The sequence below is a fragment of the Loxodonta africana genome, chromosome 22 (genome assembly GCF_030014295.1).
Source record: "Loxodonta africana isolate mLoxAfr1 chromosome 22, mLoxAfr1.hap2, whole genome shotgun sequence".
NCBI classification, from domain to species: domain Eukaryota; kingdom Metazoa; phylum Chordata; class Mammalia; order Proboscidea; family Elephantidae; genus Loxodonta; species Loxodonta africana.
This window is the reverse complement of record NC_087363.1, coordinates 34,039,693-34,058,258: the sequence shown is the minus strand read 5'-3', so window position 1 is coordinate 34,058,258 and position 18,566 is coordinate 34,039,693. Positions and strand designations below refer to the sequence as shown.

General features: G+C 53.6%; 1 protein-coding gene across 4 annotated transcripts; it reads left to right on the top strand.

Annotated features, from left to right (window-relative positions):
* Nucleotides 1-4,218: 4,218 nt before the first annotated feature.
* TPRA1 (transmembrane protein adipocyte associated 1) lies at nt 4,219-18,566 on the top strand. 4 transcript variants are annotated; one of them, XM_064274790.1, is made up of 12 exons: nt 4,219-4,380; nt 4,586-4,858; nt 11,425-11,566; nt 11,691-11,823; nt 14,744-14,830; nt 14,931-15,003; nt 15,117-15,196; nt 15,804-15,914; nt 16,066-16,126; nt 16,301-16,403; nt 16,602-16,682; nt 17,884-18,566. In XM_064274790.1, exons 3-12 carry the CDS (start codon nt 11,442-11,444, stop codon nt 18,149-18,151), a joined length of 1,122 nt encoding a protein of 373 aa, XP_064130860.1. In that variant the 5' UTR covers nt 4,219-4,380; nt 4,586-4,858; nt 11,425-11,441; the 3' UTR covers nt 18,152-18,566. The 4 variants fall into 4 exon arrangements, with proteins under 4 accessions (XP_064130860.1, XP_064130859.1, XP_064130858.1 ...); XM_064274789.1 differs by having other exon boundaries at nt 4,219-4,436; XM_064274788.1 differs by having other exon boundaries at nt 4,219-4,463.

Sequence of the window (18,566 nt, the reverse complement as noted above, 5' to 3'; positions counted from 1 at the left end):
CATGGTATTTTCAGTTGCCTCATATGCTTGCAAAAGCTGGAGGATGAATAAGGAAGACTGAAGAAGAATTGATACCTTTGAATTGTGGTGTTGCGAAGAATGTCGAATATACCATGGACTGCCAAAGAAACAAACAAGTCTGTCTTGGAAGAAGTACAACCAGAATGCTCCTTAGAAGAAAGGATGGTGAGACTGCGTCTTACATATTTTGGACGTGTTATTAGGAGGGATCAGTTTCTGGAGAAGGACACCATGCTTGGTCAGTGAAAAAGAAGACCTTCAGTGAGATGGATTGACATAGTGGCTGCAACAATGGGCTCAAGCATATCAAGCATGGAGCAGGACCAGGTGGTGTTTTGGGTCGCTATGAGTTGGAACCAACTCTACAGCACCTAACAACAAGTACCTGAGGCTATGTTCATCTACTCTGGCAATGACACAACCTTCAGCACAGCCGCTGCAATTGAGATTTCTACTTGGTTGAGTTTACAGCAAACCAGAGCTATTATTTGTGTTTTTAAAGGTCAGGCTGGTGAATTAAACAGGAATATGATGGAGCCCACTATCCTTACATGCTTTAGGTCTTCAAGGGGGCACTGTCATTAGGTGTTGTTGAGTTGGTTCTGACTCGTATCAATCCTATGTACAACAGAACGAAACACTGCCCGGTCCTGCACCATCCTCACAATCATTGCTATGTTTGAGCCCACTGTTGCAGCCAAGAGTTGAAGGTTTTCCTCTTTTTCTCTGACCCTCTACTTTACCATGATGTCCTTCTTCAGAGACTGGTCCTGCCTGATAACACATCCAAAGTATGTGAGACGAAGTCTCACCATCCTCGCTTCCAAGGAGCATTCTGGCTGTACTTCTTCCAAAGACAAATTTGTTCATTTTCTGGCAGTCCATGGTGTATTCAGTATTCTTCACCAATACCATAATTCACAGGCATCAATTCTTCTGCAGCTTTCCTTATTCATTGTCCAGCTTTCACATGTATATGAGGCGATTGAGAATACCATGGCTTGGGTCAGGCACACTTTTGTTTTCAGAGTGACATCTTGGCTTTTAAACACTTGAAAGAGGTCTTTTGGAGCAGATTTGCCTATGCAATATGTCGTTTAATTTCTTGACTGCTGCTACCATGGGCATTGATTGTGAATCCAAGTAAAATGAAATTCTTGACAACTTCAATCTTTTCTCTGTTTATCATGATGTTGCTTACTGGTCCAGTTGTGAGGATTTTTGTTTTTTTATGTTGAGGTGTAATCCATACTGAAGGCTATAGTCTTTGATCTTCATCAAGAAGTGCTTCAAATCCTCTTCATTTTCAGCAAGCAAGGTTGAGTCAGCTTCATATTGCAGGTTGTTAATGAGTCTTCCTCCAATCCTTATGCCCCGTTGTTCTTCATATGGTCTGGATTTTTTAAAATTATTTGCTCAGCATACAGATTGAATAAGTATGATAAAAGGATACAACCCTGACACACACCTTTGCTGACTTTAAACCGTGGCAGTATCCCCTTGTTCTGTTCGAATGACGGCCTCTTGGTGCATGTACAGGTTCTGCATGAGCACAATTAAGTGTTCTGGAATTCTCATTCTTCACAATGTTATCCATAATTTGTTAGGATCCACATAGTCGAATGCCTTTACATAGTCATTAAAACACAGGTAAACATCTTTCTGGTATTCTCTGCTTTCAGCCAAAATCCATCTAACAAACTACGGTAGATAAACACACTGGAATACTCGCAACGATAAAGAATAATGATCTCACAATATGGATGAATCTGGAAGGCATTATGCTGAGTGAAATCAGTCAATCACAAACGGACGAATATCGTATGAGACCACTATTACAAAAACACATGAAAATATTTCCACACAGAAAGGAATAATCTTTGATGGTTACAAGGGAATGGAGGGATGGGGAAGGAAAAACACTAACTATATAGCAAGTAAGTAGTAACTCTGGTGAAGGGTAAGACAGTACACAATACTAGGAAAGTCAGCACAACTTGACTAAAAAAAGTATTTAAAAATATTTTTTAAAAATCCATCTGACATCAGCAATGATACCCCTCGTTCCATGTCCTCTTCTGAATCCAGCTTGAACTTTTGGTGGTTTTCTGTTGATGTACTACTGCAACTGTTTTTGAATTATCTTCAGCAAAATTTTACTTGCTTGTGATAGTAATGATATTGTTTGATAATTTCTGCATTCCCTCTGCCATTTTCTCTGGTGTGATATTGTTTTGATGCAGTGGGTCACGGGAGGGAGGATTCTCAGGGATTTCCCTTAACCTTCCCCACTAAGATAACTCTCATCCTACAGACCAAGGAACCAGCGGAGGCTTTCTGCCAATTTCCAGGTATGTCCGTTCCAATGATACAGTCAGCCTTCTTGGCTGCCTCTTTGACCTTGATCGTAATGACGGCTAAACACTACTAACTGGCTTCTATTATTTTGGGATCCCCATTACTCTCATCCCCATTGCTGTTAGGGAGTCCAGCTCTGTAGCAGCATCTCCTACTGTCAGCCATGATTTGGAGATGACCACCACTCAGCCTGGTGTAGGGCAAGGAACAGAGCTTGGGAATCAGATCTTCATTTATTAAACTATCATTTATTGATCTTTGTTGATGTCACTCTCTGTCCTGTGTGTAGGGGATACTGCAGTGAATAAGCCACTGCTTCTGCCCTCAGGGTGGGAGGGGAGGTATTGGATACACTCAGTTATCCCACAAATACAAAAAGATCCCACAGAAACCTACATGTGGGGTCCAAAAGTTGAGTATGAAATACAGGATTATGTATTGCAATAATAATAGAAAACTTTTTTTTTTCCAGGAAGCTTATATGTCTCAAAAAGCATAATAGTAAAGGTAGTTGGAGGTATTAGGCCGGTTCACAAGTATTTCATTTCCCTTCCTTCCTGGCCCATGGTCAGATGGTAGTTTCTTGCCCCCTTGAGGTAAGCAGTGCTATGTGACTCTTGCCAATTACATGTGAGCAGAGGTGATGCACGGAACGTTCTGGCAGAAAGCTTTAAGACCATGACTCCCATGGCTAGATCTGCTGTGGTCATTAATAAAGGCAGGCATCAACATGGAGCCAGTCTTTCCCAGCTAATACAGAAACGGAAACTTATACTGTGTACACCTGACCACCGTCCAGCTGGGAAAGTCCCAGGTAAGCCAAGTCCTAAATGATTGCAAGCTGGCTGCTTCCTAACCTTCCTGTCTGACAACAGGAACTAGGCCCAATCTCTTTCCAACCCAACTGTGTTATCCCAGGATGTGTATCTTGGGGCGCTCATAGCCTCAGGATGCTGCAGGGAGTAAGACAAGCATCACAGCAACATTCTTGTGGGGGAGACGGATGGTTAACTGAGAAGCAAGTACATTAAATAAACTTTAGGTAGTGGTAAGTACTCTGGAGGAAATAAAGAGCATTACGTCATACAGACTGGACTGCTGCTTTAGCCAGGGTGTGGAGAAATCCCCCTCCGAGGATGTGACAAGAAAGAGCCAGCTTTGGGAAATTCTGCAGGAACACATTTCAGGCAAGGGAACAGGTGCAGTGACTCAGAGGCAGGACCAAGCCTGACATAGTCAAGGAACAGAAGCTGGGCCAGAGTGGTCTGAGCATGGTAAATGAGGGCCATCTGGGTAGGAGATGAGGACTAAGAGGCAGGGGAGGCCAGATCAAGCAGTGGCAGGCTGAGAAGAGCTAAGACTGTAGTTAACATAGGATTGGTACCAGTGGAGCAGGGACAGGGGCAATCAGGGAAGGCTTCCCAGAGGCAGCTGCCTTTGAGTGGAGGCCTGAATAATTTTTGAAGTCAGAGATGGGGGCAGGGAGAAAGTGTCAAACCCCGGTGTCCTGTTTTTGTCACTTCCTAGTTGTGTGGCTTTCAGCAGGTCACTTAACCTCTCTAAGCCTCAGGTTCTTAATAATAACCTCCCGCAGGTTGCTGTGAAGATCAGCGCCTGATGGTGCTCAGTAAAGGCCAGTGCCCTTTGATGGTGGACGTTTAGGCAGCGTGCCACGCTAACAGAAATGCATCGTTCACAAGGTAGGATTTTCTCTTCTCTTCCTTCTTCGCCCAGGTGCCCAGGGGTCACCAGGAAGGGCTGGCACCACCGGGTTTCTGAGGCGGTGCCACGAGAGGGGGCGGTCCCCGGAGGCTCCTCCCAGGACAGCTGAGGGCAGGATTACCTTCTACCCTCCAGTCCCGCGACAGCCCGGCGTCCAGGAGGAGGAGCGCCGGCTACAGTCATCTGGCCCGTTGACAGCTGCTGACAGCTGTAAAGCGCGGGGGCGCGAGGAGGCAGCGTCCTCGGCTCTCGGGCCCGGGATCCTGGCCTGCTTTCCGGGTGAGAAACGAAACAGTTCCTGCGCCCGCCTCGTCTTCGCGCTGTCTCTTTAAGAGGTGAACAGGACGCCCCGCCCCTTGGAGGTCTGATTGGCTTCTTCGGCTTGCTTGCGTCCTCTTTTCGGTGGAAATCGGTTCCTATAGGTTACTGGGGGCTGGGTGGTGGACCTCTGTGTTACAAGGAGGGACTACTGCTGTTTTCACAGTTTGGGCTGGACGAAAAGGACGGGCCTGCCTTCCAAGTCGCCGCTGCCGCGAAAGCTTGCACGGTGTCCTGGGGCCGGCGGACCCCGGGCGCTGACCGTCTTGTTCCCTCCCAGTCTATTCCTCAATTTCCGCGGAGCCAGCCGGCCACCCGCGACTCTTGAGCGACGCTCCCTGGCCCGGCTCCTCCCCCGGGCGCTGGAGGCCGGAGTCCCGGCCTGGGCCCGGTCCGCGCACCGGCGGCGGCGAATGGGCGGCCCGACCCGGGCCCTCAGGTAAGGGGGATCCTCTCGCCCGATTCGTGACACAGCTAGAGAGAGGCCCGCCCCCCGCAACGGGATGAGCCCCTACAGCCTGCCCTCTACCCTTGCTGGGCGGTGAGCCCCCAAAGCAAACAGGGACTCCGCAGCTCCTGCAAGCGCAGGGGCGCCGCCGGATACGCACTGCCGGGGAGCCCCGGAGCCACCGGCGCCTCCAGGCTCTCCCGCAACAGTGGCACCGACAGCCTCCAAGGCTGGTGGGGAGCTGCTGCTCAGCTGAGTGGGGCCTCGTGCCCCTCTCCTCTCTGCTGGAGTGGCCCTTCTCTACTCCGGGCTGAAGGGCCCTGGCGGCGCGGCCGGAGTCCCAGAGGCGCGGGCGCAGGGAGCCGAGTGCCCATCCATCCACACAGCGCACGAGGACAGGGCGCCTGCTTCCTCCAGGGCAGCGGGGTCTGGGCCGTGCCCGGTGAGGTTTGCTTCTGGACCCTGGAGCTTGGGCTGTGCTGGGAGAGATCTACGCTGAAAACCTCCTACCCTCAGTGTCCCTACTCGCAAACGGGGTGACAGGGCAGGGCTTCAAAGGGCAGGGCGATGTTATTTATAAGCTAGAGGCTGCAGCTCTGCCAGGGCCTCACTCTTCCTGAGGGGCCATCTTGAGGGCTCAGGACTCTGCTTCCGATGGACTCGGGGTGGCCTTGCCGACGAATCTTTCCCTCATTCCCCAGAAGGGCTTGGCTGCTCTGCGCTGCAGATTCATTTGCTCAGTATGTAGAATTTTACCGAGGATTTATCAAATGCTAGGCTCTGTTCTAGGGGTCAGACCATGCACAGACTGACCAGGACCCTGCCTGGGGTAGACTGACGGTAAACAAGTAGCCAGTAAGCAGGGCCACTTTAGACAGGCCCCTGGCCACCTTTGCCTCACTCCTCCACTTTCCACCTTACTCCTGCCTCAGTGCTTGCTGCACCCTGTGCCTGCTCGCCTCCACCCTTTTCTTATCATTCCAGGCTCAGCTCTGTTGTCACCTCCTCAGAGAAGCCCTCAGCTATCTCAAGGCCACCCCACCTTGTGCTTTCTTGTCAGCACTCAGCCTCTGTCCAAACTGGCCCTGCTTGTTGGTTACTTGTTTACTGTCTGTCTATCCCAGGCAGGGTCCTGGTTAGACTGCACATAGCTGGGCCTTGAGTGGGGCAGGAGTCAGGCTCCTCCGCTTCCTTCTGGGGACCCCTGCCCTTGCGTTTGGAGGTTTACAAGGGGGCAGCTTCTCCAGGACAGTGTCCCCCTCATCCATAGGCTGAAAGATAAGGGTGGTGGGGGGGGGCAGAGTCAAAGGGAAGCTAGTCTCTGTTCTATGAAGCCTTCCTTATCCTGTTTTGGTTCCAAGATTTGAAAGCTCATCAGTCTCCTAGGGGTCGTTAGCACTGAGGGAGGTTATGGCAATAATGAATAAGCACAGCCCCCTCCTCTGCTCAGGGCTTTCTCCCTCCCCCAGGGTTTTCCCATCCAGGAGCTCTGGGCCAGCTTTGTTCAGGCCCATTGCACAGATGAGAGATGGGAAAGCTGAGGCCCAGAGAGGGGAGGCTATTGTCCCAGAGCCCACAGCAGGTCCAGCACATGCATGACCACAGGGTCATCCTGCCCCACAGGTGGGCCATGGAGGGAGAAGGAAGGTGGCACAGTGGGTGGGGAGTTGGCCTCTGGTATGTTATTGAGGTCGGAGACTCTCTCCTGGGTGAAGAAACAGTGCGTTCCTGTTTCCCTGCCCAGAGTCCTGGGGTTGCCCCATGGATACTAACATACCACAGCCACCTCCTCTGAGAAGCACCTTGTTCTCTGACTGGCTAGGATCCATCCCTCCCTGCCCCATGTCTGCCCTCCCTCCCACCTTCCCCTTTTTCTGGAGCCTGCCAACCCTTCTTACTTCTCTGTCCCTCCCTCCGGCCAGGGGCTCACCCAAGGGAAGAGCAGCGAACACCACTGGGGGGCAGGGGATGGTATGGGTGTACAGCACCATTTGTCTAGCTAAGAAAAGAGAGAAGGCCAGGAACTTAACTCCTCAGTGCCTCTGCTTTCCTCCTCTGTAAAACGGGGCCAGTAATTGATCCCTCTACTCACAGGTTGGTGTGATCATTAGGTGAGTTAGCACGCATAAAGCACCTGGCACTGTATCTGCGTATAGGAAGTATTTGTTATTGCATGATTTTTTATTATCACTTCAGTGATATTATGAACACTGACGGTGGCAGTTCAGTTATGGTTGATATCATAACTCAAGTGTGGTCTGTGGACCAGCAGCATCGGGGTCACCTGGGAGCTTGTTAGAAATACAGACTTGCAGCCCCACCCCGGACCTGCTGGATCAGAATTGGCCTTGTAACAGCCCCCAGGTGAACCCATGCACATTCAGGTTTGAGAAGCCCAGCGCTGGATCAGGCAGATGCATTGCACCACAGGTGGAGAAACTGAGGCCCAGAGCAGCATGCCTGGCAAGTTCTTGGTTGGGGGCCTGGGCTCTGGAGACAGAGAGCCTTGGCAGATGACTTCCTCTCCCTGACCCTCTCAGGGGGGAGAGCAGAAGTACTTACTTCAGAGATTTGTCAGGCTTAAAGGAGACACAGCTTGTCAAGTGCTTAGCACAGGGTCAGGCACAGGCTGGGATCAGTGACCCCTCTCCTGCCTCATCTCAGACCCCCACAACAACTGCAGCTTCAAAAGGAGCCCTGGAACTTGTGGACCAAATACCCCTGATCCCCCATCTCTGCTCTGGTTAAGAAAAACAGCAATTGCCCTTGGATGGGTGATGCTTTGTGGACATTTACGTCTCTGGTTTTCTTTGATACTTACGACAGCCTTGTTAGGTAGGTGTTCTTGTCCCAGTGAGACTCAGAGAGGTGAAATGACTCACCCATGGTCACACAGCAAGCACTTGGCAGAGCCAGAAGTACAATTCAGGTCTGCCCAACTCTGTGACCTGTTTTAGCTGGACATTTTTTTTTTTTTTTTATTGTAAATTAGAGAAATCAGGCTAAAATTGGCATAAGCAAAAAAGTCCAAGAGTGGGACTGGCTTCAGGTGTGGCTGGATCCAGGGGCCCACATAAGCTCATCAGTATCTATCTCTACCTGCCTCTCTGCTCTGCTGTCCTCTGTGTTGGCTTTAGTCTCAGGAGGGGTCTCCTTATATGGGATCAGAGTGGTGCAGCTCTGGTTTAGTGAGCTCAGCAGAAAGACAGTATCAGTTGCAGGATAAGCCCAACAAAAATCTCTGCTAATATTCATTGGCCAGGGCAGTGGAACATCCTGATTGGCCAGTCTTGGATCACATGCACATTCCCTGGTACTCTAAAGGGGTGGAGTCAAAGTTTCCTAAACGTCACAGATGAAACTAGGGGAGCTGAGGTTCCCCTACAGGAAAACAGGGTACTATCAGGAGGCTCCCCTAGAAGAAAGCAGTTGGGAGTGGATGCTAGACAGGCAAAACCAAGAGAAGCCCACGCTGTCCCCCCACTCCGTACTCTACCTGGCTCCTCCCGCTTCCCCTACTCACAGCCCCTGTTTATCTGCATAACCACAAGCGACGGCTTAGATTCAGGGTGGCTGCTGGGTGATTGGCATGCATCCCCCACCCTGCCGCTCCTTGCCTCCCTGGTGTTCTGTCCTGGGCCAGACCTTATGCTGGGCTGCTAGGACCAGAAGTGCGCTCCTCTGGGCTTGGCCTGACAACAGGTGATGGGGAGGGGAGGGGGCTTCAGGGTCTCTCTCCTTCCTGGGGGCCATTCATGTTCTCAATAATCACCAGAAGTAGTAAGGAGGCATTGTACCTCCTTCACCCTTCAGCTTCCCCATGCTCTGCACAGTGGGTCTTATGTGGGTGCAAGGTGGCAGCTCCAGTTCCAGACAACATGTCCTCAACAGCCACATCCAGATACAGAAAGAGGGCCTTTCTCCTGGACAGAAACTTTCCCCTGGCCTTACCAGCTCCTTCTTGGCTTTGACAGAGCGTCTCTGCTGGTGCCGCTGGCACTCTGGGAGGGTGACAATTCACTTTGTGGACTGTCCCATGCATTGCGGGATGTTGGGCAGCCCAGGACCCTGTGCACAAAAACTCCATAGCAGCCTACCACAGTCACTGGGCTTCCAGCACCTGGGCCCTGCTGAGTATATCGCGCGCTCTCTACCTGCCCCACCCCCAGACGTAAATGAATGGATTTGCTTCTGAGGCAGGGGAGCAGCCTTGCCCTGAACACAGGGCCTTATGCAGGGATCCTCGAACAGAATAGTTTATTAGCAAGGGAAAAGAAGACAGTGTCTGGTGGGGATGCCACTGACAGTGTGGGCTTCATGGTTATAAATATCCACGGGCTCGGCCAGATCCCATGCCTCATTGCCCTCCTTTCTCCCTCCCTACATTTGGTCCCAAAGGCACCTCTACTCAACCCCACTGTCATCTCTCCTGGACTGTTGTCACAGGAGCACCTCGCTGGTCTCACCCATTCCTACACAGCAGCCAGGGCAACCTTCACGTGTAAATCAGGTCCAGTCACCTCCCTCCGGTAACACTGACCTTGTGCTCAGAATGAGATCATACTATATGTGGTCACACGGCCCCCTGTGACCTTGCCCTGGCTTGGAAGCCTTCCTAATCCTATCTCCAGTCACGCTGGCTTGCTTTTTGCCCTGTGAACAGGTCAAGCCTGTTTCTACCTCAGGGCCTTTGCATTTGTTGTCCTCTTGCTGGAATGCTCTTTGTTCAGAGTTTCCCAAGGTTGGCTCCTCAATTACTTAGATCTCAGTGAGGATGTCACCTTGTCAGAGAGGCCTTATCTGATTATCCAGTCCAAAGCACCACCCCTATATACATTGAGATTAAGGTTTAGCTGTTGAAACAAGACCAAGATAACAAGGTAGGAAATGACTTCTGTCTGTCAGTTAACAGCCTGGGTACAGCTGCCCAGGACTTGCATGGCAGCTTCATCGTGGAGGGGCCCAGCCACCTTTCATATTGCTGTTCTCTTCACCATTTGGCCTGTATCTCATGGTCTAAGATGGCTGCTTCTACACCCACCACCACATCCTTATTCCAGCCAATGGGAAGGGAGAAGGGCATTGCATCACTCTGCTCATGTCCCATTGGATAAAACTCAGTCATGTGGCCTCACCCAGCTATGAGGGAGGCTGAGAAAAGTAGTCATTGTTCTGGGAAACCATGTGCTAGCTAAAATCCAAGGGTTCTGCTACTATAGGGAAGGGTGGGTGTTGGGGGACCCTTAGCTGTCTCTACTGTGTTCCCCGTCATTCTGTTCCACTCTTCTGTTTTATTTCCTTCTTACCACTAAATTTGTCTTTTTACATACGGGTTTTTGTGCATATTGTCAGCCTGCCTTTCCCAGAGTGAAGGCCCTATGAGAGCAGGGCCTGGGCTGTCCTATTCCCGGCTGTGTCCTGGCACCTAGATTGCCTTGTGCTCTCTCCTGAACTGCCCACCCTCAGCCCTGCTGCTGTCAGAGTGGGTGCAGCTCCTCTGCTGTTGTCCACAAGAGTCCTCTGTGGCCCGAGAGCCTGTGTCCTGGTTTTCCAGCCACTCCATCAGTCCCCATCCCAGAGTGACTCTGTACTGTTTCCCAGGACCCCAGACTGCCAGCTCGCTGTCTTCCAGGCTGGACTCTTGACCTTCTCGTTCTCTGAGCAGAGGCACATGTGGGTACTTGGCCCATGGGCTCAGCCCTGACTGCTCCAGCTGCGCCCCAGCTTTTGTGCTCTCGTCTCCACTTGGAGATCTCCTGGGCACAGCCCAACATCCCCTCCTTTGTGTTTGCCTTACCAGGGTAGCAGCATAGAGGGACAAGGGCTTGAGGGTCAAACCGAGTTGTGTCCGATGCCCAGCTGTGCCACGTGGCGGCCATGTGACCTCATGAAAGTCACTCTGAGTCAGTTCCGCGTCCGTATGGGGGGCTGGGACCACAGCTAATAGTTCCTGAGAACACATGCTGGTGCAGTTGGAGTGCTTCACACCAGTTATCTTACTCCATTCTCACCACAACCTCGTGAGGTGGACACTGTGGTTGCCACCATTCCACAGGGGGAAACGGAGGCACAGAGAGGTCAAGGTGGTAAGGCCTGGCTGGGGTATGAGAGGGTCAGCTCTCTCCCCTGCCCCTCTACCCCTGGCACCCAGGACTGAGGGGATTAAATGGGGTGGTGCCAAGTAGCTCATGCTGCTATGCCTGGCACACAGACATGTTCAGTGAATGGTGGTGGCTTTTGCTATTATTTGGGGTCACTAGATAGAGTCTGAGACATAGACTGGGCTCCCGTCCAAAGGATTGGGTCATGATGGGTGTGGGAGCTCCCCACCTTGCCCCCCACCCAGCAGGTGGGAGCAGAGCTCCCAGGGGTAGGGCAGCGGGGGCATTTGTCCAGAATGGGAGAGAGTGTTTTATTCTGGGCCAGAGAGTATGTGTCAGAAAACCCAACTGAAATCACAGGGCTCAGAGGGAGGGTGTTGACTTGGGAGGCAGGAGGGCAGGGCCCAGGGTCACATGGCTCTGGCACTGCTAACAGAGCGCCTCTCACTCCCCCAGGGCTGGCTGCTGGCGGGATGGTCACCCTGGAGGAGGTGATTTGGGCCAATGGCAGCACAACGCTGGCCCCACCCCTGGCACCGAACATCAGCGTGCCTCACCGCTGTCTGCTGCTCCTCTATGAAGACATTGGCTCCTCTAGGTGAGGGGTCACAGCCCTGTTGGCGGGCTGGTTGTGTGCGTGAGTGGGTTTTCCCAGGGCGTGTGTTGGGGGTAGGGTGCATACACAACCCGCTGGTGAGCCAGCCTCTGTACCCATCTGCTAGGGTCCGGTACTGGGACCTCCTGCTGCTCATCCCCAATGTGCTCTTCTTCATCTTCCTGCTCTGGAAGCTTCCACTCGCTCGGGCCAAGATCCGAATTACCTCCAGCCCCATTTTTATCACCTTCTATATCCTGGTGAGTTCACCCCAATCAGTAACAGAAAACTCAACTCCAACTGTGTTAAGCAAAAAAGAGAATTAACCACCTCCTGTAATGAAAAACTCCAGCTTCAGGTATGGAGGGATCCCGGGATTAAATGATGTCACCAGAACTGTGTCTCTGCATCTCTGCTCTGCTTTGGCCTTATCTCAGATGATCTCTCCCCATATGGAGTCAAATATGGCCACCCTGCCTCCCTACCCACTCCAACAGAGTATCTCTCCTGGTGGTTCCAGTGTAGACCTGGAGTTCTCTCTGATTGTCCCAGTTTGGATCACATGCTTTTCCCTGAACCAGTCACAGTGGCTAGCAAGGAAAGGGGTACTTTGGAGCTGGGAGGGTACGGTCAACTCAGCCAGACTGCATGGACTGGAAGGGTGGGAGGGGAGGTGGTCCCTGAAAGAAAATTGGGAAATTATTCCTAGAGGAAAGGAGAATGGATGCTGGCTGGGGAAAAAAGGCCCCTGTAGCCTCTATCTGGAGCCCTGGTGGCACAGTAGTTAAGCGTTTGGCTGCTAACCAAAAGGTTGGCAGTTCGAATCCATCAGCTGCTCCTTAGAAACCCTATGGGGCAGTTCTACTCTGTCCCATAGGGTTGCTATGAGTCGGAATGGACTCAGTGGCAATGGGTTTGGTCTTTTGGAACTTTCATCTGGAGCGCTGGTGGTGCAGTGGTTAAAATGCTCTGCTGCTAACCAAAGGTCAGAGGTTCGAACCCACTAGCCACTCCACAGGAGGAAGATGTGGCAGTCTGCTTCCGTAAAGATGTACAGCCTTGGAAACCCTATGGTGCAGTTCTGCTCTGTTCTTTGGGGTCTCTGTGAGTCGGAATCGACTCAACAGCAGTGGGTTTGGTTTCGGTTAGCCTCCATCTAGCCATTTGTCCGTCCTTCCATCCATCCCCATGCTCCTGAGACCTCTTTGGTGCAGACTTCTTGCCTCTGGGTGAGCCTGTGTTATCCTCTGTTGGTGATCTTGTGGCATGTTGCCTGAGCTGTTGTCAGGGCTGTGGTTGAGAGGGTGGCTCCAGGTGCTGGCTGTCCAGCTCCCTTCCTTTGGGGCTCTCCTCCCTGCTTAGGAGGGGAGGGCCTGACCACAGCCCTCTCTGCGACCCTTAGGAACCACCCCTAGAGCTGTGTGGCTCCCATGGAGCCTTGTTTGTGGTCTGGTTCAGAACTTACCAGGTCAGAAGAGTGGGCAGTGGGCAGGCAGAGAGGCAAGTGAAGGGGCGTGGGGACCCTGGAGGCCACGACCCACTGGAGCCCCTCCCCTTCTCGTGAGCAGGTGGAGGGGCAGGGGTGGGAACTGAGGCCTACTTTCTTCCCTGCTTCTCTTCTGCTGCCCCTCTGACCGTTTACTCATTTACGTATTTATTCAGCAGATATTGAGCACTCATTGGATGCTAGACAGATGCCCTTTCTGGGGGAATGGGCAGGAAGAAGGGACCCAGGGCTAATTAATGCCCAGGAACATATGGCAGGTCCAGGGGAGTCCGTGCTGCCTCAGCTGCTTGCTCTTGGGTCCTTACCCTAAAGTGACTTTGGCCAGTGGCTTGGCCTCTCTGGGCCTCGATGCCCACCTGTGTAACATGGGATGAATGTGCTTTGGCTTGTGGCATTGTTGTGAGCACCAAATGAGGCAGCCTGCAGAGTTCCAGCCCAGCGGGAGCCTGGCATACAGTCAGCACTCAGCCATTGTTGCTTTCTGCAGCCTGCCCTGCTGAGTGGAGGTAGCCTCCCCAGGGCTTGGACCCTGCTTTCATGGCACAGAGGCTGGCATGTGTATGAATCTGGGCTCTCTGGGTTTGTATGTGTCAGAAAACCCAATGTTAAAAAAAAAAAAAAAAAAGAAAACCCAGCTTAAATCACAGGGGTCAGAGAGAAAGTGCTGACTTGGGAACTGAGAAGTTCAAGGGCTTCAGGCCTGGCTGGATTTAGGTGCTCAGCGAGGCCTTCCAGTCTGTCTCCCTCTCAGCTTAGCTTCTCTCTGGCAGGCTCTGCCCTCAAGGCAGCAAGGCAGCCCCAGCAGCCCAGCTTCTGAGTGCACCACATGTCCTGGGTCTGACTTGTCCTAGACTTCTCTGGGCCCCACCCTATCCCTGAGCTGTCCTGAGGCTAGGAGAATGGCATGCACTGACCGGCCAGCCCAAGGTCACAGGCCAGTCCCTGAAGCCAGGAGTCATGGGGTCAGCCTCACTTGGAACCACACAGACAAAATCCTATGCTGAGCACAGAATGCTTTCACAAAACCTGGTGCCGGCAGCTTACCCCAGGGTCTTTGAAGCCTCTTCTCAGTAGCCACCTTTTCCTGAGCCCCAGGGGTCTCAGAATTAAAACCATGAGTGATAACACTAACTGTCATCATGTACTTAGTCCTCACTGGGGCCAGGCACTCTTCTGCTATATATATTAATCCATTTGATCTTTCCAACAACTCCCATTTTATAGTTGAAGAAACTGAGGCACAGAGGTACGTTTAACTAGCCTGAGGCCACAGAGCCAGGGAGCAAATGCTGGGATTTGAACCTGAGCAGTCTTCGCCCCATGCCCAACTCTCCTAACCACTCTGGCTCCTGTTTTGTTTCAAGGGCCTTGGAAGCTGTGGACATCAGTGCTAGCCAGGAAACTGAGCCAGGAGAGGGAGGGCCAGGCTGAGGTCTCGCAGCATTGTGGGTCTTCCTGCTGTGGAAATCCCAGCTCTTGGAGCTCTGCTTGCCTCCCTGATCCCCACCTGACTCTCCCCTTGGTGATGTTCTGTTTAGTTTGAAATCCTCCCTTCTGGAGAAGTCAGAGGCTCCTGTAGGTGTAGGGTGTGGGGTGTGGGGGTGTATGTCTGTAGTACCCAGGGGCTCTTGGTCCCCGACTCTGCCCCTCCACTCCGTCCGTTGCCCTACCAGGTGTTCGTGGTGGCACTGGTGGGCATTGCCCGGGCTGTGGTGTCCATGACGGTCAGCACCTCGGATGCTGCTACTGTTGCTGACAAGGTGTGTCTGGGCCCACTGATGGACGAGAAGGGAGGGGTGCTGGGTACAGGGAGAGGCGGACTGGGCACCCAGGCTGATGCTCTGCCCACTGTGTGCGCAGATCTTGTGGGAGATCACCCGCTTCTTCCTGTTAGCCATCGAGCTGAGTGTGGTCATCCTGGGCCTCGCCTTTGGTACGTGTGCCCCTGGGGCTCTGGGACGGGGCCAATGCCCTCCTCTCCTCCCCCAGCTGGGGGTGGACCCTGACACAGCCACTTAAGCTGACGGACCGGCACGTTTCTTCCAGGCCATCTGGAGAGCAAGTCAAGCATCAAGCGGGTGCTGGCCATCACCACAGTACTGTCCCTAGCCTACTCTGTCACCCAGGTAACGGGACTTCCTGGCGGAGGCAGTGGGTCACTGAGGGCCATACACAGGCCTCCTGGGCTGGGGCCAGGCTTATCAGAAGGACGTTTCTCGAGCTTTAAATGCACATAAGAAACCTCCTGGGTGTTTGATAACAAGGAAGGTTTGCCAGCCTCTCCCAGAGATTCTGGTCCAGAGGGTCAGTTGGGTCCAGGAACCAGACGCTTCACAAGCAGCCCAGGTGGCGAAAATGCAGGTCTGCAGGCCACACCGAGAAACATGGGTCTGTTGTTAGGTGCCGTCAAGTTGGTTGGGTCTAGTGGCCCCTTTCTCAGTGGGAGTAGGGGCTGCACCTTACTCATCTCTGCCTCCTCTTGCCCTCCCCTGCCCATGGGACATAGGCCAAGGCTACACTGGCTCTGGGCACTGGAGTTAGGTGGTCAAGGCATGGCCAGAGAATAGGCTGCAGCAGGTAACTCTGAGGTGCCCTGAGCCTCAAAGGCCAGGCTGAGGGGCTGGGGTGTGGTGTGATGGAGAGCTGGGGGGCTTTAGATGAGGGGAAGGCTTTCCAGGTGGTGGGGCCTGGTAAGATTCTCTCTCCTCTCTCCTTCCCTTCCTGCCCCTGCAGGGGACGCTGGAGATCCTGTACCCTGATGCTCATCTCTCAGCTGAGGACTTCAACATCTATGGGCACGGGGGCCGCCAGTTCTGGCTGGTCAGCTCCTGCTTCTTCTTCCTGGTGAGGCAGAGGCTGAGGTCTGGGCCTGGGCCCCCTGGAGTGGCTGGGTTATGGCTGGGACCTGGGGTTTGGGGGCAGTGCCTTGGCCCTGGGGTTAGGGTGTGGGCAGGTGGTCCCTAACACCCGTCTTAGCCCTGCTCTGTATCTGCAGGTCTACTCTTTGGTGGTTGTTCTCCCCAAGACCCCACTGAAAGACCGCATCTCCCTGCCTTGTGAGCTGCTGGGCGCAGGGTTGGGGGCTCTATTTTGGCCACTATGATCTGGAGCTGGAGAACTGGGTGGGGGGAGAGGGAGTCCCAGGCGTCACACTGGGGATGAAGGGTGGATGGTGAGGGAGGCAGAGCCTCACCCTGGCAAGGGCAGGACCTCACGCCCCCGCCCCACAGCACGGAGGAGCTTCTACGTGTACGCGGGCATCCTGGCGCTGCTCAACCTGCTCCAAGGACTGGGTAGCGCGTTGCTCTGTGCTGACATCATCGAGGGGCTCTGGTAGGTGGGGTGGCGAAGGGGGGCATCCATCCACGTGTAGGGGTGAGGCCGGGATGGGGGCGGTGGGGCGACTGAGTCTGACCGGGGCACCCAGGTGTGCGGTCCAGTCCCGGATGGGGGCACGGTGGGAGGGGACAATGGCGTGAGGGCCACCTCCCGGACTCGCCCCTGACTAGCCATCTTCCCCTTACCCCTTAGTTGTGTGGACGCCACCACTTTCCTCTACTTCAGCTTCTTTGCGCCCCTCATCTATGTGACCTTTCTCCGAGGCTTCTTTGGGTGAGTCCCCTGCGGGGGTGCTGAGGTCAGGAACCAGGGCCGGGAACTGGGGTTGTGGCTGGATTCCTGGCCTAGAGGCTCGTGGGCTCCCCCGTCTGGCTGCCGGCGTAGCCACGCTTTCCGCAGGGGACAGGTTGCGCATGCGCGTGTCAGAGCTTTGGAGCCGAACAAAGCGGACGGCGGGTGTGTATGTGTGTGCACGTATACATGTACACATATGCAACGCCCACACGCATGTACATCCTAACCACCAAAGAAATAGCGGCTGTGCACATTTTTCTGCACTTGCTGGTTTTCATGTAGCATGGTTAACTCATTCATTCAGCAAGCGTTCAGTGAGAACCTACCGAGTAGGTGCCAGGCACTGGTGCCACCATCAGACACAGCAGGGAACAAGTAGACACAGATCCCTGCCCTCAGGAGCTGGTGTTCCAGCTGGGGTAGTGGGTTGGGTGGGAAGTCCGTGTGTTTTTGAGTATATGGGTGGGTTGCGCTCTTGTGCGCTTGTGTTTGGGGGAGTATCAGGGAGAAGGATGCTGAGGCTCTGTGGCATTGGGCTCTGACTCTGGGCCTCCCTACTGCCAGGTCTGAGGCTGATGGGGGATCTACCTCCCGTGTGGGTAAGATGGAAGAGGGCGTTGGAGGTGGGTCAGCACCAACTTCAGAGTGGGGACTGAGCCCCAGCCCCACCTGTGAGCTCTGTGTGAGCTTGCACACACAATGATCTCCCTGAGCCTCAGGCTCCATTCTGTAAAATGGGCACAATGACCTCTACCTCAAAGAGTCATCCTGGGAACTGAGTGGCTGGCTAAGCTGAAGTGTATAGTAGTAAGAGCTGCAGGGGTCACAGAGGCAAGCGTGAGATCACAGCCAGTGTTTACTGGGCACTTTGTGCCAGAGACTGGTTAAGCTTGTAATTTACCTGTGTTCATCCTCCACAAAGAGGCTAATGAAGTCAGAGCGTACCATTTGATGGCACAGACGTTTTGTGCCCAAGTTCACCCAGCCAGGAGTAGGAGGGTCAGGGTTTCATAACTAGGCCGGTTTGACTCTGGAGTCTAAGCAATGTGGGACTTCTTGGGGTGGGTGTTTAGGCAGCTCTTACTGTGTTTCCTTCCATACCTGATGGCCTCTTTGCCCAGGGAGGGAGGCCTTTCCTGAGCCACATGGCGAGGCTCCCCCTGCTTCTCTCCTCCACCAGCTCCGAGCCCAAGATCCTCTTCTCCTACAAATGCCAAGTGGATGAGACAGAGGAGCCAGACATGCACCTGCCCCAGCCCTATGCGGTGGCCCGGCGGGAGGGCCTGGAAGCCCCAGGAGCTGTGGGGGCCTCTGCCGCCTGGTACTCAAGCACACAGTTTGACTCGGCCAGTGGTGTTGCCTACCTGGACGACGTGGCCTCCATGCCATGCCACACAGGCAGTATTAACAGCACAGACAGTGAACGCTGGAAGACTCTCAATGCCTGAGGGTGGCCGCTGGGGTGGGGGACCTGCAAGGGCCTGTGGGGGACAGACTGGAGAGGAGGCCTAGGAGCAGAGTTCAGGGTGGAAAAGGACAAGGCCAGAATCTTCTGTGCCAGGCCCCTTCACTCTGGGCTGGAGGCCTCTTCCTGCCCTCCTGGCCCCCTGCTCTGCCTGGGACCCTCCTCCTCTCTCATCCCTCACCTTGCTCAGCATTTGGCCCCAGAGGTGAATTCCTCAGGGCCAGGCCTGGTTCAGCTGGCTGAGGGTACCTCCTTTCTCCAAAGCCTTGCGCCCAGGGCTAGTCTGGCCCTCGTTACCCTCTGCTCCCATCCCTCCTCAGAGCCACTGTGGTGATGGGCTAAAGTATGTATATTTTCTTGATCTATTTTTTAATAAAAAGAAAAAGGAGCAGAAGGTA

What these genes read in the sequence shown, in the direction of transcription:
- TPRA1 (XM_064274790.1), top strand. Translation starts at nt 11,442, where the DNA reads ATGGTCACCCTGGAGGAGGTGATTTGGGCCAATGGCAGCACAACGCTG. An exon ending in GAAGACATTGGCTCCTCTAG is followed by an intron (nt 11,567 to 11,690) that starts GTGAGGGGTCAC and finishes CCCATCTGCTAG; the next exon opens with GGTCCGGTACTGGGACCTCC. An exon ending in GACATCATCGAGGGGCTCTG is followed by an intron (nt 16,404 to 16,601) that starts GTAGGTGGGGTG and finishes CTTACCCCTTAG; the next exon opens with TTGTGTGGACGCCACCACTT.